At 41.7% G+C, this 24,727-nt stretch overlaps 1 protein-coding gene across 4 annotated transcripts in view; it reads left to right on the top strand.

Annotated features, from left to right (window-relative positions):
- ADD3 (adducin 3) overlaps positions 1 to 24,727 on the top strand; it is an 87,818-nt gene that overhangs the window by 45,986 nt on the left and 17,105 nt on the right. For 3 of the 4 annotated variants that reach the window (XM_065746747.1, XM_065746750.1, XM_065746748.1), the window contains one exon: positions 16,880 to 17,103. In XM_065746747.1, coding sequence (XP_065602819.1) covers positions 16,909 to 17,103 — 195 coding nt within the window. In that variant the 5' untranslated portion in view covers positions 16,880 to 16,908. Of the gene's footprint in view, positions 1 to 58; positions 76 to 16,879; positions 17,104 to 24,727 lie in introns of those variants that run through there. The other variant, XM_065746749.1, reaches the window with a different exon arrangement.

The raw sequence follows: 24,727 nt of genomic DNA, 5'->3' as shown, positions 1-24,727 counted from the left end.
AAAATTGTCTTGTATTTTCATTGTCTTCTATTTCATGTTTTCATGATCTTTATTTCTAGAGCAGCGACATGGCTGGTGAGTTATGATTTCATTTTGAGTTGTGTTTTTCAGTGAAGCTGGTATCTGTGTGTAAATCAGCAGTTCTCTTTGACTCAGTTGTTCTGCATGTTAATTCTTGAGTAATACAGAGTCTGGTTTTGCTTTCATTTAAGCAGACCAGATCACCAGCCTCCGGAGGACTGGGTGCTGGATTTCAAGCGTGTGCCAGAGCTGCACAGGGTTGCTTGTGCTATGCCATAGTACTGTGGTTTACTCTACTGGCCTTACAGATTTTAATTTTAACAAATAGGTTCCTTTACAGCTGAGCATAAATAGGTAGCTAATTTTGATTTCATTTGCAAGATGCATTTTTGATATGTGGCTCTAAAATATAGCATTGTACCAGTCACACAGCTATAGCAGCTGCTGCACTGCAGTTCACTATCTTGGTTTATTATATCAAAGCAGTTCAGATTCTGTGAGTATATATGCCAACGGACTTTTATTACATGTTTTTAAGTAGTAGCAAGCTATATATTCTGCCGATTAGCTGCTGCACAAAGAGATAGTAGAAGAGTCTGTTCTCCTGTAACGTTACAGGACAGTGCATGAAGCAGCCTTCACTGATGTATACTATAATTGCACTGAATGTCTTAGATTACATCAAATAGGTCTCTTATGGAAAACACGTGTTGAAATACTTTTTATGTTGCTTATCAAATTGAATTTTCTGGTGTCAGGGGAGGAAAGGAAAAGAAATGCACTCAAGCATTTTTGAACTCCTACATTTGAACTGGAGGAAAAAGACCCAAAAGCAAACGTTATGCTGTTAGAAGGTTAAATGTATTTCCAATGTCTGAAATTAAGGCTTTTTTAATGCAGTTTTGAGATGCAGAGTACTAATCTCAAAGTCTTATGAGAGCACACAGAGCATAGTCAAAGCATCAGGTGCTCAGTGCTGGCATTAGTTTTTTGCATTGTTTCCACATTCTGGCATTCCTCTCTGTTTCCTAGCCTCACTGAGCACAGAGAGGGACACAAATTGACATAACTAGATTTCTCTGACTGGTGCAAGGGAAGCAGCCTGAAAGATAAACTTTAACCTACCATCCTGTCAACAAATTTGCATTGTTACAGGAGTAAGATTTAATGTATCATAGAGTCAAAAATAGTATACATGGACAATGCATTAAGATTAGAGTAAATAAGAAGTGCATGTTTTAAGTTATATTCTGTTCAGTCTAAAAATGAACTAAGCATTCCACTATCTGATTTGTTTTTCCATGATTTTGGCATAAGAAAAATCCATAATATTTTCTCTGGCCTAAAGTGAAAAACACTTAACAAAAGCTAAATAAATTCATGGGAAAATTATGAAAGTATTTGGTCTGTCAGTATGGTTTTGTGACAGACAGCTTCTCTTAGCCGTCTCTCCTGTGTCTCAGTCCTGCCACAATTTGGTTGTGCAGTCCTGGGAAATTACTCTCTCATTGAATGCAGCCTTCCTTTATTAAGGCTAATGGGAGTCATGTGTTTGTGTCAGTGGGAAAGCAGACCCTTAAAACTCTTTCTGGTAGATTTGGTGGAAACAGAGCTCATGTTCATTATTGCTCTGTTCTGGGCGATCGGATGTCTCATTAGTGGGATTTTAACTATGTTCATTGTGCTTCTTTATTGGACATGAGGATATGAGGAAAATATTAAATGAGTGACTTCTCGGTTTTTATCATTTCCTGTATGGCTGGATTAATTTCTCTGGCCATTGTGTATTTCCTCCTACGGTTAAATATTCTCTGTGATCACCTCCTGTACTTCAGCCACCATTACCCATAGCCTGGTGCCAACATAGGTGACAGCACAAGGCAGGGTGATGGTGTGCTCATCAGTCCCCATCCAGCCTACACTGAGGAGTTAATAGGGAGCAGTTTTGGCTTTAAACCTGTTAGAAGTGGCCTGAGCTGCTGGGCCAGGCAGATGTTTGTGCAAAGGACTCCTTCGTGGGGCTGCCCCCATGGAGCCCAGCCCTGGGCTTGCACCGTGTGACATGTGTGGGACAGCGCTTCCCCTCTGGAGATGCCCTTGGTTTTCTATGAGGCGACCACAGGCAAACAATGGGTTATTAAAGCAGGGGAAGGGACAGAGCTAGGGCTGAGCCAGTGTTTACTCGGTTCTGCAGGTGGTGCTGAAGGGAGGAGCGGGCTGGGTGGGAGGAAGGCGGTGGCCGTGCGTGTAGACCCGGGCGTGGGGCGGGTGGGTGGTGGCTGCCTGAACTCTGGGAGCTTCCTGCCAGAGCTTCCTGTTGTAAGGGGACAAAAATAAACGTGCAAATCGAGGGTGGAGGCAAAGCAAGAGTGTGGTTTTCTTCAGGGTGCAAAATGTGTCTTCATTCTGTGGAACTCACTGTAAAACTGTTACTGATTTCTGGCACTGGCACTTGGGTAGCGTCTGAAAGTGGCTTAATCACAACGAGACTTGACTACAGGCAGAAAGGTGTTGGCCGTCCCCGTCTCACCCAGGTCCAGGCAGTGAGGCTGTCATCTCCCTGTGCTGCCTGCAGGCTTATGTTCTGAATGCAGCCCTCAGAAACGTTGTCCTGCCACAGACTGGGCACATCTGTATGCAATTTTTTAAATGACACTGCTGATATCTCGGAAATTAGAGCCAAACTTGCTCTGTTGTCCGTTTGCTCGGTTTCAGAGAAATAAGAACACAGAATTCAGTCTGGAATCAAGGTGTTGTCCATCTGGGTGCACCTCTTGAAGGTGCACTCTTAATTCACTTTAGCAGATGCCCTTTTTGCCTTGGCGTTGGTTGCAGTATTTATAACAGCAGAAGAGGAGTGCATTTTAAGGAAGTGCAGGAGGGGCACATTTAGATGTTTAGCTGCAGCTCCTCCTATGTGAAACAGAAACAAGTGCTCTTGGTCCCTCAGCTTTCTCTCAAGCATGCACCCTTAACCACCGAAAGAGGAGGCTTGTCCTGTTGAAATTTCTGCTTTCTTGGATGGAGTTTCTCTGCCTCCATGGCAGGAGTCCATCCAGTACATGAGCTGTTCATGCATGGACCTGCACAATGTGTTTAAATGCCCCTGCTTAAGCAGGGGTTGGATCGCACAGACCCAGTGGTCCCTGCTGACCTCAGCCGTCCTGTGACTGCAAGTGATGAGGAATAACATGACGAAACTAGTTTTCACTTCTGGACTGTTATACCCATTGCATCCTGAGAATATCCTGTCTCCGTGTTGTTGTTTTGTTTGTTGTTTTTTAATTTGCTTTTCTCAAGATATTTAATAATGAGGAATTGTGGTGTTCGCTTTGGCAGTTGCCTACTCATTATGTAAATATATTCCTCAGTGCCCTGACTCGGAGCCTGCTGCAAGGCTCTCAGCCAGTGCCCTGGTTTTACAGCTCTTGGATTGCATCCGAGGGTCCAGTCCTGGGGACTTGGCCATCAGCTTGGCAGAGGTGAAGCATGCTCTCAGTGCAGGAAGAAATATTTAAAAGTTACAATATACATCTCTTTTTTTCAGATGGGGAAAAACAAGCTGTGGCAGCAGCTGTACCATGTGAGTGAGTGTGTCATGAGCCTGCTGGGCAAGGCATAGTGAGGGGCATTATTTCACTAGGAGGTTGGCACTGGCCATGGCCCTCCGGAATGGTCACAAAGGATTTTCTGTTCAGCATCTAACGCAACCAGAACATTCATATATTTGCAGAGAGTTTCCATGGAAACTGTGTAAACTGTGATGCTAGCACCCAGAGGCAAAGGTTATACTATTGTAGAGGCCCTTTTGTATTCTCCTTTAATGTTTCACAGCAGTTATATTTCTTAACTGATACTTTGAGCGCACATTTTCTTCAGATTTTTTTTCTTTCACTGAATGTCATGATTGTACTGAGGTCTGATGAGCTTCAAGAATAATGGCAAATTGTTTACTTTTTTAAACATGAAATCGCTTGAATGATTTGAATTGATTTATCTTTTTGTTAGTGATAATGATACAATTGTAAATGGAACAACAGGGTTTGGGAAAAAACAAAAACAAAACAAAACAAAAAAACACAACTCTTCAAGCTGTTCTACTCTTAGAGTTGCCCACTCTGTTCAGTGCTTTAGTTGTTCAGGTAGAACCAACTGTCTGAGGTCATCATTCACTAGCACTTGTTGAGGAATTTTGAATGCTTGTCTCCTCTCTGAAGTGTGAACCTCTGCTATTTATAGGCACCAGTTTTAACACTATTCAGTATGCTTTGATGGTTCATGCTCTCTTTATTCTGCAAATCTCAATTTCCAAACACATCTATTGCAATGTTTGCTCACATTTCAGGAAACACTACCACCGAGTGCGCAAATGCTATTAATTATGAAAGGAAGCATGAATATTGTCTCATTAATATGATTCTCCAGGTTCCCGCTGGGCAGTCCCTGCTTGCAAAATTGTATTCAGTATCCTCATTCATATGTTAAGCTTAACTGCATTGGGAGTTGCTGAATTTTTTTGCCTGAACTGAGTTCTGTCCTGATGTCTGGGTTCATGTCACGTGTCAGCGAGAAATCCACATACCTGTGTGATGCTCATCTCGTGGTCTAAGAAAAACAGGTCTTCTGTGATAACAGTATCTGTGTTCATATTTACTCCTGCCACATAGCTTCTGAACCTGTTGGCTGCTTAAAGCCACGCCTGGTACAAAACCATTGTCTTAACACATGACATAAGTTGATGTCTGGTTAGAAGATATGGGGTTTTATGCTGAGGTTACAGACAGGTGTAAAGTTGTTCGTTCCATCTGTTCATAGAGCAATGAGAAAAGGTCAGTCAATTGAAGGTGGATGTAGTCAAACTAAAATTAGCAGAGAAAATTCCATTTCTCAATTTTGAAGTGTTTCATATTTTACTGCAAAATGTACAAAATCTCTTAGGAATACATATAATGCAAACAAGTAACCTAAAGGCATTGATTGCATTTCCAAACAACATAGTTTTCAGGGAAAAAAATAGCATTTGTGTTGTCATAATAAATGAGGCAGCACTTGCTAATTACTTTTCCTTGTGTGTGTCCTATATGTGGATGAAAATAATACTTTGTCAGCTGTCTTAGAGTAGTTAGTGCAGTGGGCAGTAGTTCCTGATACAGAATGAAGGGGTGAGATGCACTGTTAGCTCAGAGAGCTGCTGACATACCTCTGGGTGGTGGGGCATGCTGTATTACTTGCTTCTCTACAGAAGGAGGGACCAGGCAAAGGTGGATTTGTTTCTTAACATTCACTCTTGCATGTTCTGTCAATTTAGGTATCATATATATATAATTATTGAAAGCAAAGCTTTGTATCTGATGCCTCATTAGTGTGACAGTAGAGAATAACTTCAAAAAGAAATAAAGAAAAAAAATAGACCAGTTGGAGTAGTTCCACCCATTGTAGTTTGAGGAACCACTGGCCTTGTAGTTTAAATCACCTGATACAAAAAGCACTTCCAGTGTAACATGAGAATGGACGTTGGATACACATAATGAAAACCTATCTTCAAGTTTCATCTTGTGTAATTGCTCTGAAGGAGGGCTGTGCACCAGGTAGGAGTGTTTTTCATTATGAATCTCAACTTTCTGAGCTCGAAGCCAGAAGTCACAGGAAAAAGTCTGTTCATTCGGCACAGTACTTTGCATACTTTCCTTCACCTCTTTCTGACTTGTGCAGTGCTGTGAGCCATTTTGGTCAGTTATCACAGAGACAGAAGGTAATAGTGATGAGGCAGGCAGAAACCAAAATCCCATAGCTATGTGCTAGAGAATAAAAAAAGAACCTACAATAACCAGCAGTGGCACTGCAGACACTTACTGCGGAGTACACTGAAAGTGCCACCCGGTTATTAGGATAACAAACAGAAATCCTGCTGTCTCACTACCCAAAATAATGCAACAATTTAGCAAGCTAGAAGTGTGCATCTTAATTAAAGCAAAAGCGTCTAAACACAGTCTGGCTCCAAAAGAAGCATCCTCTGTTACCCCTCGAGAAACCTTTCAGACCAGAATCCAGAGACCACATCCCTCCTGCACACGGCTCTTCCTTTTGGAGCAGATGAGTTCCAGCACGGGTGCAGTGCTTGATGCAGCATTCCAGCACGTCTGTGAGTGCTGTCGTGAATGCAGCCTTTGGCAGGCATCTAATCACCTATTATTGTTCAGTTCTTGATTAAACAACCTTTGTGGTATTTTCTGGCATGTTCCTACATTGCTACGGAGGCTTCTAATTCCTTGATGAAAACAAAAACAGTGTCAGGTTTTTACAGATATTGAAAACAGCCTGAGACATAAGTGAACGAGATAGCTGAAAGCCATAGAATATGATTTCTTTCACTTTTCAAGCAGGTGTAATCTGTGTAGTTTCTGTCATTTTTGTATCATCATTAATTTTCTTAGAGTGTGAAGTAAAATACCATATTTACCTGGGTTGATTTCTGCGTGTTTCTCATTCAACAACAAGCACTGCCAGAGGTAAGATTTACAGTGTCATTTTTACAGTGATTGTTGACTGAATTTCAAGTTGTTTGCTTTTGATTCATAGCAATATAACTGAGAGAATAATTTGCCCCTACATCTCTGCACTCACAGATTCTGAAGTCCCCGCCCAGGGGTTACACGCCTGATCCTGGCTTTCAGCATAGATGTAAGCAGGTTTAATTGCAAACAGACAAATATTGTTTTCAGGTTAGGTACACAAATGAGGCTAGAAAATTCAAATAAAACAACTTTTAAGTTATTTTATGAGGTTTTTCATAATACCTTATCTTGAAGTCATTGGATCTAAGAGACAGATCCGTCTAATATATTTGTTTGCTTAAGAATGTTCTTGAAATTATAAACCAAAAAGTAGGGGAAGTCAGGAAAGGAAGAATTGCATGGACACTGCATGTCCAAGTTGCTGGTGCTGTGGCTCATCTGAAGAGCCTGGCTTCTTTGTCTTACAGAAACCAAGAAGAAACTTTTCTTCCCTTGCATGATGATGTTTTAGTAGGAAGTAAGCATCTTGAGAAGCTGTTTGCTGGAGCCACCTTGGCTGTTAGGAAATTCTGTCACTGGTTTGTTGGTCTGACTCCTCATTAGACCTGAAAATCTGCCAGTTTTCTTCAGGGTTCATGCAACTACTTACGTGAAAGAGACAATGGTGTAAATTTCCAGCTTTTGCTGTCAGGCTGCTTCTGCATTCAAGAAACAACTGCTGCAGATATTTGCTTGTCTCCAGGTCTGTGTACAGTATGCATGGCCACTCCATGCTGCGATATTGGAGTACTTTGTGCACTGTCTTCTATTTTATCCAGACTTTCAGTACTCACAAGTGATAATGGAGAAGGGGAACTATGGCACTATAGTTCCCCTTATATATTATATTTTTATTATACTGTAAAATAGTAGTAACCTAATTATGAAGTATTTATGCATTCTGCTTTTGACGTCCTAGAAGGTACTGTGCTGAGCACCGACTCCCGTCACCCCCCACTGTCCTACCAAAGTCTTGGTAATAAATCTTCAGCACTCAGTAGGTGTGTGCTGGCTGCTGCTCTGGGCACATCTGTTCCTCTGTTCAGTGCTGTGGCTAAGTTCAAAATGACCATTTGACTTCAGTCTGGCTGCCTTGAAATTCAGCTGAGTAATTTTCCATTCCTGAAGGTATATAAGACCTTTGCCTCTCTAAATTCAATTTGCTCTTCTAGTGCTGTTAGCAGAAGGTGCCAAAGACAAGAAGCAGGTCAAATGTGGGCCAAGTCAATTGAGATTAATGTGCATATTTATGTAGGTAAAACTTTGACTGCAATGAAAAGTCATTGGATTTACTAGTCAAGTATTGTTTAATTATTTTGAAGGCAGCTGAAGACAGTATTAGAAATGTGAGTAAAAGCAGAAGTGTCCCTGCACCACGATAAATCATACGGATTTCCCAGAGAAAGATAATTAAAGCAAGATGCTTTGAATCAGCTAATTAAGTATAGCTGTCATTCAGACTTTCCTAAAGGAGGTCCTGGCTGCCCTCTCAACCTTCATGTGGCCCTTTTCTGCTCCATACTTTCCCTTGCCATCCTCTCCCAGATTATTTTTAACTTTGGTCTGTTTTGGTATCCAGTTCAGAGCATAACTTCATGGACTGATGTGCTGGCATAGCTGGGGTGGCATTTGGAGAGCTGAAATGGGAGTTGGGATGGGTGAGATCACCTCAAGGCACACTAGAAAGCATGAAAAATTGTATCATAAGGTGTGCTTATCAAGTTAAGTCCTCTAAAGATGAGATTTTTGTATGTATTTGACAACCTCAATTAAATGCTTCATGTTTGTTAACTTTCTTCTGGTTATATTTTAACATGGATTAACATTTAATTTGTGGTTGCAAATGGACCAAGAAGGGGAAAATTTGTACCATAAGTTGAGACAAAACTCTTTCCAGTAATGAAAAGCAAGAATCCTTTGGAGACTGAATGGGGCAAGAAAAGACAATGCCGGCATGATCTGGGAGTTGTGTATTACAAGTTTTGTTTATTTCTTTGTTTTTCCCCTGTGCTGTCCAATGGATAATATGAGCTGTTAAACTCATTTGGACAGTGTCTTTTCTCATCAATCTCTAGCTCTCTTTTCTAGAGCATTTACTAGGGTAAATCTCTACCTTTATTGTAGAGAAATGCCTAGGTGTTTTTCCATGTTTTTCTTAGTGACAGCATGCCTGCAGCATAGTCCAGCCTGAGGCTGGATGCTATCACTTGTTCCAGACTTTCATTGATCTCTAAAATTACAATTTTTAAAATACAGTTTATATATATACACACACATACACACACACACACGTATATTTATGATAATTCCCTCTCTGCTTATTCTTGATATGTGAAATAAGTATATGCTGTTATTTAAAATATTCTTAATTTTTTTTACTATACCATAAGTTTTTTTTTTTAAGTGTTGTTGTTTTCTGTTTAACATGGAAATACATGTACAAATCAACGACCAGCAACTTTTTTTTGGAGAAGTTAGCCAATTTACATAATTAAGATGGGATCGGTCTAATAATATGGCTTCCCTATTTCTCTTGTTGCTCCCTATTTAGAATTTATAGTGGAGCGATTCAGAGATCCTGAGATGAACTGGAGGAATCATCTAGGGTGTGGTGCATAACATAAATAAAGATACAATTTGTCTTGAAGACTTCATGATCGAAGGCCTGGCAGTTTCATCTTGTCTCCAATTACAAATGTCCCTGCTGAGATCAGCTGTTGGCCCGGTTTCCCTCTCCTCACTGTACGGTCAGTGCATGTCCATCAGGTCCTTGCCGAGCTGCCGCTCATGCATCGGTGATGGGAAAGGTCAGGGCTTGTTGTGAAGAGGAGGAACTCCAGAGGTTTGGGCTATAAAAAGGTTTGGCTACATGCTGCCGTCCCCAAGATCATTTGTGAAATCCAGCAGTTGCCTCGTGTCCATCATTGGGGTTGCCCATCGTCACAGCCTCTGACCCCCATCCACACCCTGAAGGCAGCTGCTTTGGCCATGACATTTCTCAGAATTGTCAAACTGTTGTAAATCAAGAAGACTTTTGATGTGCCCTGGGGTCAGTAAGGCTTTTCTTTACTATCTAATGTCACATGTTGTACCAGTGAATGAGGAGGGCTGTCACAGATTGCCAAGCAACCTCCATTGCTCCAAATGCTGCTTTCCAGGCTGGTGTCAACCAGTGGGATTTAAAAAAACATATTTCCATAACTAACTTAATTTTTCAATCTGCAACACTGTAGATCTGCCTAAAGAGTGATGAATTCCTTTTTATTCCTGCACTGGTATCATTCAGAGGAAGCTGCAGTAAAGAGTTACCAGGGAAATGCTGCAGGAGAGGGAGGAGAGGAGTGTTGCAACATGTGAAAGGCTTTGACTGCAATCAGCTTTCCCAACTAAATATGTTGTCTTTTTCTCATAAGTTATTAGTTTATACTGATAAGTTTTTAGTTTAAATTGCAGAGGAACCTAGGTTTCATCTTTTCCAAGGAAATTAAGGAGAATTTTCAGCCTCTGCTTGTGTATGTGTGTGGGTTATGTGTTTGTGTACTTTCACAGCTTAATACGGATAAGTGCTACCAGAACATAATCTTTTAATTTAGCTCTCTGTTGTCTACTGACTCGTGAAATATTTTTAGGTAACTTAGCCACAAGTGATTATGTAGATAAGCAGAGATAAATCTTTTAGAATATATATATATATATATATCTCTTCTTACTGTGTTTTAATGTGTTGGAAAATACTACTTCATTTTTTCATTACCAGACTCCCATATATCTTTGAAACAATATCTGTTTTAAAATATGGCCTTTTTTTTCTCTTCTCCACCTGTGATATACTGTGTTCTATGCTGATGGTTGTTTTCTAAACCTCCTTTGGTTTGCAGCATGAATGTGAGCCAGATCTTAAGAACCAGAAATTGAAGCTGCTTTGGTGCTGCAGCGTTTGTGTTGCCAAGGTTTCATCAGAATCCTTAAAACCAAAAAAGGAAAAGCAATTTTTCTTATTGAAAACAGATAATGATGTCTTTTCTGCGTATATAAAAATACTCCTTTGGGGTTAAAGCTCCCTGACAGTATACTGAGGGTTTTTTGTCCCCTGACTTAAGTAAGGTCTAACACAAGTAATCTGGTTTTTGCACTGCAAGTTGACTTGTATCCTTTGCTGATACCAATACTCTAAGTAGTTGCTAGTAAGTGTTGGGAGTGCATAAAGACCTCAATACCCAATTGCTAAGTACTGAAATCACCAACAGATTATTTGTAGCATGTAAATATTTGCTAATAATAATTTATGACTTTTGTTCCAAGCATCCAAACGGGTTTGACGTGGGTGGGTAAATGCTGTCACCCATAGAAAAACAGGGTCAGTGACAACTGAAGGGCTGCCAAGGCTCGCCCTTGCCTTTGGCCATGCTTGGAAGCACACAAGAGGCTGGAGCCCTGCATTGGTCCTATGGGGCTGCACCTCTGTGCCCACACACTGGTGTTACGTCTGTGTTCATGTGCTTTCATCAACCAGAACTACACTTTAGAGGTGATAGTAGTAGGTTTGTTCTTAATATACTTTTAGAAGTGGATAAATGTGGTTTAAGAGTTCGTTCTTCATTATACGTTTGTTCTTCATTATACATAAGCTCCTAGGTGACACTGAGAAAGGATGCTCTCTTCATCTGGACCCAGTGCTGCTGCTGCTTTGTGAGGGAATCTCTGCATGGAGATCCTTCTCCTTTGCAGAAGCCCTCATTGCTGCAAGGGAATGTTACTAAAGAAAGTATGCAGCTTAATGAACCAAAGCTCTTCAGCAGTTCTGCAGCTGTGGTTCTCCCTGGTGGTGCATAGGAGAGTGCTTCCTGAAAGGGCCCAATTTACCTTTGAGTAAAGAACAGAAAAATGTAAAAGTGAGAGAAAAAAAAATCAATTTCAGATCCCTTACTGCCATTCAGTGAGGCTGTGAGGGTGGTTGTTTGCACATCTTAGGAACAGTTCTTGGCAGCTCTGCAGGGCTCCATCCCTGTGCTGCAGAAGGCCGCTGCTTCAGCACAGCCTCTTTGCCATGGCATAGAAACAGGTGAGGTGGTTCAAGCCTGGCGATCAGGTGCTTTGAGCACATCCCTTATCCATGTTTGGAATTCTAATTTAATGCTGCTGCTGAAAAACAGCTTAAACCAAGAGAGGCTCAAGTCTGGTTTTACTGTGTTTGTTTGTGAACTTTGTAGTATTGAAGATGGAAGAAAAACAGAGGAAGAGTGGGTGTGAGGTAGCACTGACACGCTTTTCAAGTCTAGTAAGTACAGAAGCTAACTAATTACAGCTTAACAAATGATTTAATTTATTAGCTGGTCTGGCGCTTTTACTCAGTTTAAGGAGATGATTTTCTAAATTGCCTCAGAAAAGGTTTGCATGCAGTGGCTCCACACCGTTTGGCATAGCAGTCACCCTGTGTCCCCAGGAAGAGGTGGCAACCACAAGTGCAGTTCAGTGGCTATTTAAAATATATGTATGCATTTATATATGTAAGTCAATCTTGCATACAAGCAAAATGTTACTCACTTTTACATTAAAATTGGTAAGCTGCAGTGTGTCAGGTACTTATTCACAGAATCACAGAGCTTGGAAGGGAACTCTAGAGATCAAGTCCAACCCCCCTGCTAACACAGGTACTTTACAATAGGTTGCAACTAGAAATAAGCAAATAAATAAAGGGAGGAAATAGAGGAAGATCTGCTTTCAAAGGAACAATTACAAGTGCAGGGAAACAACAAACCAATGAGATATCTGTGGATGACTGACCTCATTCTCTTAAAGTGAGATTTACACTTTTTTTAATTTAAATTTTTTGGGTGAAGTGTGAGTTGAGCTGTTTGAATATTCATGTTGACTTTAATAACTTCAGTATCGTACAGTGTAATGGTGCAAAAACAATGCTTTAGATTTAATGCAGAAATGCAGAACCCAGGTTCAGATACACTCAAGTTAGTAGTTCTTTGAAAAACACTTGCCACCTCCAAGTCTCCTTAATGTGGTGTCCAGGAGACCATGACTATTTCAGTACCTCACTCTGTTTAAAAGCAGAAGAACTTAAATATGTGGTGATGGATCAAATATTCAATATTCAGTCAGTGTGGGCTGTGGTGTGACCATCACCTGTGCCTGCACAGCACTGGCAGCCAAAGTAGCACAAGTGCAAGAAGAATGTGTCCTACCCATCTCACTGCAGCCTTACACACATCGGCTGGCACAAATGGGAGGAGGTGGCAGAGACAGAAGGACGGGATGACAGCAAGGCTTGGAAGGCAGGAGGTGTGACTGCTCTTTTTTGATTTTAAATGCAAATCCTGCCTTGCGTCAGTTTAAGAGTGTAATTTGACAGTTTGAACTTCCTTGAGAGCTAGTACACCAAATTATTATACATTACTGAAATCTAGCTACATAATGCTAACTACTGAAGGGGAACGGCTTCAAACTATAGGAGGAGAAATTCAGGTTAGATGCTGGAAAAAAATTTTTACTTGGAGGTGAGGCCCTGGCACAGGCTGCCCAAAGAGGTTGTGGGTGCCCCATCCTTGGAAGTGCTCAAGGACAGGTTGGATGATGCCCCGGGCCCTGATCTGGGAGGTGGCACTCAGCCCAGGGCATGGGTCAGAGCATGATGATCTTTAAGATCCCTTCTGGGCCATTCTGTGATTGCCTAGTATTGCTGATTCCACCAATGGCCTTAAGCAAATGCTCATCTATGAACATACAGTTTATTCTTCTTACCAGTGCGTAAAGCGAGACTGATAAATAAAATCTAAGCTTCATAGAGGCAATGCAGCCTGCCAACTCATTGTCAGATGTTCTGATCAAAAAGTTTGCAAAAAAAAAAAAAAAAGAGAGGGAGAAGAAAATAAATGGGCTTTGAGGTATTATCCAAGTATTTTTATTTTTTCTTTGTCCTAGAACAGATGTGTTTACTCAATAATATATTGTTGCTAAAATTTATTAGAGAGAGGATTACAAGCTGACTTCCTAATGTCACATGGTGATGATGGTGGCCTTCATCTCAATCCACACTCCCCCTCCTATTTTTTTGTTCCTCTTAACCATTTTTCTGTATTCCTCAAGTCTGTTCCCTTCTGCCAGCTCACTTGCATATCTGACCATACTGGTTCAAGCCAAATCTTTGATTCAGACTGGAACCCGCCTGATTCGCAAGAAGGCTGGAGCTGAGATCAAGAGACACCCAGCTCTCTTCCAACAAGTCTCCTGGCAGACAAGATACTGGAGAGGGGAAGAAAGAGCAGACTGTTCCTTAAAAACAAGCAGGCGAGAAGTATTGAGAGCAGAATAACACAGTGTGCTCCTTAAAAGAAGTGCTCAGATGTGGTCCCGTCTAAACCGAGTGCTCAGGCCTGAAATCAGTCATAGCAGTTAGTTATGGGGTGCACATGCTGTTGGTTTGCAGTGCTGGAAACTCTACCAGATGCACTGCACTGCATAGAGAAAATGGGGATGGCTGAATCCAGCCTTAAAAAGTCAGGCTATAAGGCAGGTTAATGATTCGTTGCTAGGCAGTTTAATGATTTACTCATTTCTTCTGTTGCCGTAATTCTGTTAAGGTAATATTTATTCTTTAATGTGTTCTGTATGTTATGAAGAATATATTAAGTCAGTGCTTTCTGGGGTGTTCTTTGGCAAGAAATCTTTCTTGCATTTTGTCTTTTGCTCTCTTTTTTTTTTTCTTAAGTACTCCGTGTTTCTCTGACCTCATTATTATTTTTGAGCTGCTTCTGTGATTTGACATTGAAAAAAGTTATTCCAACAAAAGCAGCACAGCATGTTACTCAGACTTTACAAAGTGTCAGATGGGCACGATCAGGACTTAATCTTGCAGCCTACGAGGCACAGTTCCAAGTTATTTCAATTAATTGGCAGCTTTTGTTAAGTAAAACTTACTTCTAAGGAGAAAGATGCACATCCTCCTGACAAAGGTGTAGTGCTCTACTTTCTGCAGCCTAGTCACAGGAAGCAATACAGAAATTGGGGCTGCTGTATAAGGTATATGAGGTATATATGAGCTATATGAGGGTATCAAAGGATGTAACCATTTTTCTTTGAATACCTTGTCTGTTCTGTGATGAGAAGGAGGTACAGACCTTTAGATCCCCAGAAGCACAGCGTGTTTTAACAAATGACCTTCTTTTGTGGGAGGGGGGGGGAATAAAAAAAAAATCAGTGCAAGATACAAGTAAATAATAAAAGAATGGCTGATTTGTTTGAAAGTTTTCCAGCCAAACAGTAGGGGTTATACGAGAGTCAGCCTGGACCCAACAGAGAAGGCATTGAACCAGGTCTAATAGGAACAACTGGACCCAATACCCATATTATGTTCAGTAATGGAGTTTTTTGTAGTACAAGGACTTTAATGTTGAAATCTTAACGTCCAGACTTGAGGGAAAGAGGAAAAAAATGAAGTCCAACACAATTAGACAATCTCTTTTGTGGATTTTAAGTATTGCCAGCCACATTTGTGTCTTTTCACAGATGAATGGGCTTTTCTGTCACTGTAAGGCTGCTTTGTAAAGTAACGGACTTGAACTAATTGTGTCCTGTAAACCTATTTAGAATAATCATAATAATAATAAAAGTTCTTTGAAGCTCAGACATGCGTGTAAGTTGTTCCTGCCAACTGAAGGGGTTGGTAGTTGGGCAGCACATTGCCACGCAGAGTTAACAGGAGTCAGGAGTGTTTTAGGAAAGGCAGTTGGATAACAACTCCTGGTAAGAGAAAAGTAACTACAGAGAAGTCACAGATGGTCGCCAGTTCAAGTGAGGGGCTCACCTTCTGTGTTTCTGGTTTTTGAGCTTACCAGGAGGTGTTGGAAGACACAGATATCTCCATGACGATGGAGAACAGGTCTGACCTTTGGCTCTTTATACCTTGTGGCATTTGGAGACATCATGAGAATCTACATTTTCTCATGATAGGGCCTTTCTTCTATCTCTTAAACCCCAGCATTTTTCTGGGGGAAAAGGTATAATTCATTGTTGTTGAGCTGTGATGGCATCTCTGAATGCCCAAGAGTTTTATCCTTCTGCTTCAGTGCTCTTAGCTGGAAAAGACAATGGTTCATTCTTTAGCAAACCTTAGCTCCTTTTGTACCTCCACTTATAGCACGTTGCCCTAAGCAGAAAACAAATGGGAAGGAATTAAATAATTACAGTCTGTGGTAGGAAAAGATTGTACACGATTATTTTTCCCAACCCCAGGGTTGCCTTCTCCCCAGCATCCTTGTCTTGCTGGCAGACCCTGCTGATGAGCCAGGAAGTGAATGGGCTTAGGCTGCAGGAGAGCAGCAAACTCAAAAACATATCTGTTATGAGGCTATCTCAGTTCATTCCCAGGGCTTTTCACAGGCAGGAGGGCTTGAGCTTCTGGAGCTGCTTTAATGGGATTCTCCCAGATCTTTTCATCTTGAAGAAGTGGGAGGTTTTAGCTGACCCACTTCAGATGTCCCACGTTTGTTGCTCACACAATATCCCAAAGAGCAGCTTCAGTGACCCGAAGGAAGGATGCTTTGAGCCACTAACAGTAGAGTATCACGTTGAACCACAGCAGTTAATGTTGCTCAGCAGGCAGCATTCCTTTCCATTTGGCTATTTTGTAAATTGCTTACATACTAAATAGTTTTGCATGCAAATATTCTTATATTAAATGCATTATTGAATTGTAGGTATTTGCATGTTAAAATGTATTTTCATAATATGCTATCTCTTCCTACAAATCTTGCTTCTCTTTGTTCTTCAAACCTGAGAAAACCTTCCTCTTGGTACCTGTTTGAGAAATGGTGTTTCTGAGCGTGATTCTTTGTGTGAAAATGTGAGTGTCTGATTTTCTGCTTTTGATCCACATTCTGTCTTTGCTTATCAGTTAGTTGGTTTTTGTGTTGGGTTATTTTTTTTTTCTTTTCTTTTTAAAGGTGCTTAAGATCTGTCTTTCTACCAAGTCATGGAAAGCGTGGGTCTTTGTTGTTGTTGTTACTAATGTAATGAGCTTTGGTGAGAATGCTTGCTTACAAGCGCACACATTTCTCCAAGCTGAAGCTATGGGATGCTTTGGAAATGCTGTCATTGAGGAATGCCTTTGCTGGGATGTTGAGGGGAGGCCCTGCTTTCTGCATGTATTGTGTTGAAGCTACAAGTGTCAAGGAGAGCTGTAGAAAGAAACACGGGTGGCGGTGGAAGTGGTGTAAAGTGAGATTTATAAAATACCTAATGCACCTTTTGGATGTCATTATTTTAAATGTTCTGCTTTTTTTTTCATCTTACAGGTGAGGACTCCCATCCGAAGAGCTGAAGCATGAGTACCGATGCCAGTCAGATGGTGATCACTTCTCCCCCTGCTGCCACAATGCCCCACAAGGAGAGGTACTTCGACCGCATCAACGAGAATGACCCCGAGTACCTCCGGGAGAGAAACATGTCTCCAGACCTGCGACAGGACTTCAACATGATGGAGCAGAGGAAGAGGGTCACTCAGATACTGCAGAGCCCTGTGAGTGGGATTAAGGGGGGATGGCAGCTACACAATTCTATTTTCTGAGATTCCCCTTTCATTTCTTGTGGTTTAAGAAAAGAAAGCTATGTCACAGTTAGCTGGAATAATTCTGGACTGTCTTATAAGAAGAGTCACTAAGCAGATTATCCAACATTTTGTTTGCTTAGCTTTTTGTCTGTGAATAAACAGTGGTGGTTGTTTTTCTCCTGATGCTTTTATGGTCTTATGCTTCATTACAGTATTACAAAAAGATCTGGCTGGCTGAAGGGTACTTCATTAAAACTTAGGCTCAAGGAAGAGAGTAAAGGAGTCACTGGTCAAATAGGAACAAATTAGGGTGTTAGATGGAGTTCTGCATTCTGGATTTGAATATGAACTTATCATTTGCATCAGGAATGCTTTAATTATGTTTTTAATGTTGGCTAAGATCATTTAAAGCTAGAATACATTGTCTTCTTGTGTACTTGAGGGCGATCATACCCATATAAGGCCTTAATGATTCTATGATTCTATGTTAGCGCTTACCTACTGGTTGCATAAGTTCAGTGCTTGTGTAGGCTACATGTAGCACTTTAATCTAGGGGTGGTTCAATAGTTTTAATTTATATTTTAATGTATATATTGTGTGAATTTAACCTAATGAATGCTTTGGAAAGCAAAACTGGCGCCTGAATGGTCTGAAGCTATAGAGAGGATACAAGGATGAGCCTTGGGGAGGGGACTATAAGGTGAGCAACAGGGACAGTGGGACTTGGAAGCAGCTTTGCAGATCCTTTTCTGTTCAGTTCTGCTGTAGGTTGGGGTGTTTCTCATGTCATTTTTCTGAAGCTTTTCCATATGTAATGAGATTGCAAACAGCTGTTAGTAATCATCCTATTCTAGTCATCCATGAATAACAGGATTGTTTGCTAAAGTGTTGTCGTGGAGTGCCTCTTGGATCTGTGTGTTGCTCTGGGTATAATGTGAACCTGTTGACGAAGGAATTGATGACTTTCAAGCTGATTTGTGCAAGTTTAGTTCTGCAGCCAACCCCTTTATTATAAAGAAAACACTCCAAGGCCGTATTGCATAATGCTTTAATCGCGATAAAACTATGTTAAACACACAATTGTAAAATGTGATCAGTCTGCTCCTGCCTGTTAAAATACATTATAAGTAGCCAGGGCTCGCAGCAAAGACTGGATCTCTATCCTGTTTAAATAGGACAAGACAAAAATAAGTTATAGAGGTCATGTTTAAGTTTGTGTTTTGTGGTGTTCTTTGGTTCTTCTGACGGAAGCATTGAATCTGGGGGGCATAACTACTTGCTCAGCATTTTGGGGGACCTTTTGCCACGTCTGCCAAATGTAATCAGTGTCACTTTGCCTCAGTCTCTGGTATTATGGAAGTGCAATGTCAGCATGCAGGTTTTAGGAAGGGACGAAGAGGTGCCACCTCTCAGTGTGGGTAAGTGCTTTAACAGGAAGCAGAAGGATGAAGCCAGGCAGTTCTGAGTGTCCTGCTGCAGGACAAGCTGAGCCCAGCACTGTTTGGAGATGCCAGTAAGTTGCAAGTTGTTCAAGGGAATGGTTGTCCAAACAAGCCAGAGGCCTGCTGGCTGTGTGGCCGTTCTCATCTGACTGCGAGAGGACAAGGACATGGAACCCAAGGTTTGAGAAGATGTGTACAGAAGAAGCCTGCCCTCCCAGCTTCTCTCTACTTTTTCTGTCTCTTTTTGAAACAGAAAATGTGGAATAACCCTGCTACAATTCCTCATGTGAGAAAATAAAAGCATTTTTAATACATCTGGGACTGAATGTCCATCAAGCAAATTTCATAATGAATTTGGGGGTAGAAACTGCATTACTACTTCCAGCTGCTGGCTGCAATGTGGCATAGTGCTCCCGAGTCAGGACTGAAAATGATTATCAGATGAAAAATGATTATCTTCCCTCTTAAGAATACATTTTTTTCACAAAAGTATCAAAAAGCATTTCTCTTGTTACTGGCCCGCATAACAAGCCCAGGATTGTACTGTGTGCGGTGTTTTTGTTCTATGGGTGCAGAATTGCATAGCACTAGAAGTTTGCATAAAGATTTAGTAGGAACTAGTTTGATGCTGTTTTGGAAGAGCAGGAAGAGAGGTCATCAGAAGCATTTTTGTGAAGAGCTTTCCCACTGGTGACAATTCATCCCATCTTTCATGTGCATATATGTCCTCAGATTGGAGGGATAGTTCTTGACTCATCATAATTACATATCAGTGACTGTGAAGTGTATGTAGCAAGGATAATCACTTTCTGTCCTCAACATACACAAGTGAGCATGGGCTCAAGACGAACTTGTGTGAACACGTACTTTCTCCAAGCAAAGAATTAACCTACAAAGCTAAAGAGTTAATCACTGCCATCTAGGAGGAAGCTTAGGTACTCATATGTTATTAACGAGCTTTTTTTTCCTTTCTGTCAAGTAGGAAAATCTACATCCCTTAGCAGGAAAATACATTAGAGAATATATTTCAGGAACCACTCTGTATTCTGTGTGATGCGTGTCATTGTAAGGGCCACAGCCCTGACCAGACACCCTGAGACATCAAACTGTTGCATCTCTCTGATGTGCCGTTTGATGCACACATTGATGTGCAGCCTGGCTACTCCCCTCTGATGTGCCATTTCCCTTTCCTAAATTAAATAATTTAAAAGCTACACTCACTGCCTCTGATGTTTGCTAATACTTGTAATAAGTCCTAAACAAATCAGTAACGCTGATTTGTTCTGTTAATGCTGCCCATGAAGAATCTGCTGACATTATCAGCCATTTCTCAGACATGTTTGCTTGATGAGCCCTGTAACGTGTGCACTTCAAGGCCTGGACAGCCTGACAGCACCTGCATGTCTGTGGTTCTGTGTTAAGTAAAAAGCAGCGACACTGAGATAGGTTGGAGGAGCCTGACAGCACCCAGAAGTACTGCTGGATGGTCTTGAACATAAAGTTGCATGATTTTATTTTGTTGATGTCTGCAGGTTCAGAACACTTGGTGTTGCACCATTCTTTTCAAAAGAAAAAAATATATATTTTTTGCAATAGACCAATTTCTTTGCTTTCCGTGGTTCTAATACACTTCAGCTGTAATATATCCAGAACAGGAAAAGCTTTTTTTTTTTTTTTAATTTTCTATCTTACATCTAGAATTAAAAACAGTTTAGTCTTTATATGCTAAACAACTGTATATTGCTTGTTATACAGAGGAACTAACTTCTTAATGAGTAAACATCTGTATTTGCAGTATCATCAGAATGCCAGTTTAAGCTTTGGTATGCAAGTCTGGCCTTCCTTTCCTTCTGGTACTTCTCGGGTGCACTCACCATGGTGACTGAAAGCTTCAGAAGCCATGGTTGCACAGTTATTCCATGTGAGGACCTGAGTGGTCCCTTCATTATCTGGGAGTTGCATGCGAAGATGCAGCCACATGAACATGGCAGGGAAGGTGCTGAGTGCTGGGGGTCAGCAGTGCTTTGCTGGTGGGCAGTATAGGTTAGTTTACTGAACATATGCATAAGATATAGGAGTGTGATATATGTATTTTTGTTTTACAGGTGTAAGGAAAGGAAGTCAAATTATGTACAAAGTGATGAATTGAGTGGTTGGAGTACATCAATACAAAAATTGATTATTGGCATGCTTGGTTTACATTTTCATAGGATCATAGAATTGTTTGAATTGGAAGGGGCCCTTAAACACCACCTGGTCCAACCTCCTGCACTGAACAGGGACACCTACAGCTCCATCAGGTGTCCAAGTGTCCCATCCATCCTGACCTGGGGATGGGGCACTACCACCTCTCTGGGCGACTTGCTCCAGTGTCTCACTGCCCTTATTGTAAAAAATTTCTTCCTTACATCCAAACTAAATCTCTCCTCCATTTGTTTGAAAAGTTTCCTGTGGCTTGTCAAGCTGCATTGAGTGTGCTCTGTGTCTTTGCCTGTGAAACACACAGGTGTTAGGAGCCTGTTTGATTTTAGCCTGAGTGGAAGCTGGCCTGCAGGGTCTCCCAGTGCTTTGCTTTAATTCTGTGCTGGCTGTGACAGTGCTGATTGGTTCTCTGCAGCACTGGAGGGCAATTGGGATAATAATGCTTCAACACTGCCATTACGTAATGGCAATAATTCAGTTGTACCCATTGGTGTTGCAAAATTGTTTTTCTCATGCTTAGGTCGAATGTCCTCCTGTCCTGCTCCTGTCCTTCTTGCCCACATGAGCATTGCCTGTTGCTAGCATCCCATTCTATCCCTTTGGTCCCATCCTTCTGCTGGAGCAGCCTCTCGTTCTGCAGCTCCCCCAGCTGGCTTCAGGCTCCCCTGACATTTGTATAACTTTCTGCTGGTGAATCACACAGTCGTTTGCTGCCCTACTCTCATCAAAATGGCTCTTTCAATCTTTGCTCTTCTGTTCTCTGCTCTGTTACACTAGAAATGAAAACTACCATTGACTTCTGCCTGATTTCCATATTGCAGCTTTCCATTTGGTTTGAACTTGGGTTTTCAAATGCCACTGGTTTCCAGATTGAACATGTATATTTTTCCCCATGCATATTTCTGATCTTCGTGTTGTTGACTTGCTTGAGTTTCTTTCTGCCTCTTTAGGAGGGGGTTGTCTGCAGATCCTGCCGTGATTTTGGCCCCATATCCTGTACATCATTAAGCAGTTGAGTCCGTCCTCCTTTTGCTTGATGAATTTGCATAGAATCATTACAGTTTGAAAAGACCTCTGAGATCGTCTAATCCAAGCCCAATACATGCCTACCAATATTGCTCACTAACCATGCCCCTCAGTGCCACATTTCCACGGTTTGTGAACACTTTCAGGGATGGCAGGTCCACCACCTCCCTGGGCAGCCTGTGCCAGTGCCTTACTGCTCTTTCTGAGAAAAAGTTTTTCCAAATAGCCAACCTGAACCTCCACTGGCACAGCCATAGGCTGTCATCTCTTTTCCTATCACTGTTATCTGGGGGAAGAATACAACCCCACGTCAGCACAACCTCCTTTCAGGGAGTTGTAGAGAGCAATGAGGTCTCCCCTGAGCCTTCTCCAGGCTGAACAGTCCCAGTTCCCTCAGCCATTCCCGAAAGGATTTGTGCTCCAGACCCTTCACAGCTTTGGTGTCATTCTCAGGACATGCTCCAGGGCCTGTGAGCCTTCTCTATGGCTCTATCTGTTTTTCAAGTAATAACACTCGATCAGCTTTAATTCTGTAGGTGAGTGATATGGAGTTGTAAAATAAAGTGCACTGTAATGAAGTCCACCATTTTTCTTTCATTCACTGGCTGCATGAATTCTGCCCAGTGAAAGACATCAAGTCACTGTGGTGAGTGAGAAGGAAGGGGGGCCATTGCAGTGCAGAAAATGAGTAACAGTTAAAAGGACCTCCTTAGCTACGTTCATTTCTAAGTCCTTTTTTGTCTTTTTTTTTTTACTTTTCTCTCTCTCTGTGTTGTTGTTTTTTTTTTATTTGTGGGTTGGGTTTTTTTTTGTGTGTGTGTGTGTGTGTATGTGCCACATTCTTTTTGGAGATGGGTTGTTTAATTGCCCCACGGCTCAGCATGGTTCAGAACAGTGCCTGGAAGCTGCTGGGGAACGGTGGCTGCTGGTGGCAGGAGGAGCCCCAGGGCTGTGCCCAGGTCATGGAGCATCTCTGGGTTGCTCCATCTAGCCCTGTACTCACACACTTTGTTGCAAGTGAAAAGATCACTGCAACTCTACCGAATTCCCCATGCTCATTAAGCAGCCCATCTCTTAGCAGAACGCCAAAGCCATTTTTTTTCCTCGTTTTGTTTTTTTATTTGTTCCCCCCTCCTCACAGAGCTAACAAACACTCCTGTTGCGCTTATCTTCTCCTTGCCAGCCGCAGCTCTCTGGCGGTTTTTTGTGGGCAGCTCCACCCTCTCCCATCGGGGCACCTGCTGCTGGCGTGGGGCCGTGCAGCCCTTCCTCCCAGGGCAACTGTGTGCACAGCACTTGGTTCTCTTCGCGTCCGCTCGCTCTCTGGAACAGAACACCAGTTAAGTTTTACAGCTTTTTACCGTGGTAGTGATTGGGCTCAGAGGTTGTGTGCGTGTGGGTGTGTTTGTATGCAGGGAAGTTGAATTATGGCCTTTGAAAAAATGTAGTTCAAGTGGCTTCAAGTGGATCAGAAATGGGCAAAAGAGGCTAAAGGGGTTGTGGTGTTCTGCTGTTTTTAGGCACGTAGCATTGCTGTTATTGAGTAGGGACCTCACATATCTCTTCTAGCTCTGTAGGCTGAGGTATCAAACAGTTTGAACACTTACTATCCTTGATAGGAACACGGGCTTTCTCCTCTTACAAGTTTGGTGTGGGCTGTTTGTAGGTGGCCCCCAGCCATCCTCTTCTCCATTTACAGGGGAGCTCTTTTTCTCTACATTTTGTTTAGTAGTATCATCATATACATATGGAAATGGTAAACAAAAAGAAAGATACTACTTATAGACTTACACTGTACTTATGAGCCCATCTACCTCATAACATCCTCAGAGAACAGTCTACCAAAAAGACAGAAATTAATTCAGAGATTTTCTAGTAAAAATACATATATATAGCAGAGAAATAGCAGTGCTATGGGTTATTCTGGTTATCTGCTTCTGTTGACTGAAGAGAAACAGTTGTCAACCAGTACATAGAAATGTTGCTTCGATTCTTAGAAGCCCCCATTTACACTGTCAGTTTATACTTAATGCTAAATGGAATTAAATGAGTCAGAACTGAAGCTTGCAACCTCACCGAGTTTCAGAGAGCCTTTGCATTTGTAAGGCAGGAGATTTTTGCATCTAAGCTGCTTGAGTTTGTGATGTGAGTTTGGAAAATGACTGCATATATTTCTAGAGAATTAATGTTATGGTATTAGAAACAGGTTGAGCTAATTGTGTGATTAATGGCTTTGTGAAAGAAAGCTGTGCCTGGTCTGTAGGCTGCGTGCCTGCCTAACCTGGCCCAAAGGAGTGGCTGAAGTGTTAGAAATGGTGAAATTCCTGCAGTAGCACATCAGCTGAGCGTGTGGCCCTTCCAGAACCATGATATGCCCATTGAGCTGCCATGTCTGTACATCTCACAGCTCGTGCAGTGAGACAGAGTTGCCTCATGTTTCATTCATGAGTCTTGGGGACATTCATGCTGTGGTGTGCAGTGGCTCTGAGGAGATAGGTGACTCTTTCCCAGCAGCTGTCCCCATCCAGCTTTCACACCAGGAGCTGTTCTGCGTGCAAACTGGGTGCTGTTCTAGCACAGAGATAGAAATCCCAGAGCTGAAACTCTACTGAGCTATGCTGAGCATTCATGGCTGGGTAGCATAGTTTTTCATTCATCTGACAGTACAGTTTTTACTTTGTCAGCATTTCCTTGTCAACTACTACATCTGAATTTGCTAGTGACCTTTCTGCTTGAAAACTAGCTGCTTTGTTCTGGAGCAAAGTATTTGTCTGCTATTGGAAAACCTCTCCCTGCAATATGCTTCTTGGTCACTGGTGGGCAGTGGTAGTTACAGTCCTATGAATTACAGCTGAGCCAGACCTCTGGGGCTGCAGCTGTACTTCCAGAAGTAGATTCTTGCTTCTCAGCAGGTTGGATCCTA

The sequence above is a fragment of the Cyrtonyx montezumae genome, unplaced genomic scaffold, assembly GCF_038088225.1.
Source record: "Cyrtonyx montezumae isolate F1298 unplaced genomic scaffold, pur_monq_1.0 scaffold_4, whole genome shotgun sequence".
Taxonomy (NCBI): Eukaryota; Metazoa; Chordata; class Aves; order Galliformes; family Odontophoridae; genus Cyrtonyx; species Cyrtonyx montezumae.
Note: the sequence above shows the minus strand (reverse complement) of the source record. Positions and strands in the feature narration are given on the sequence as shown.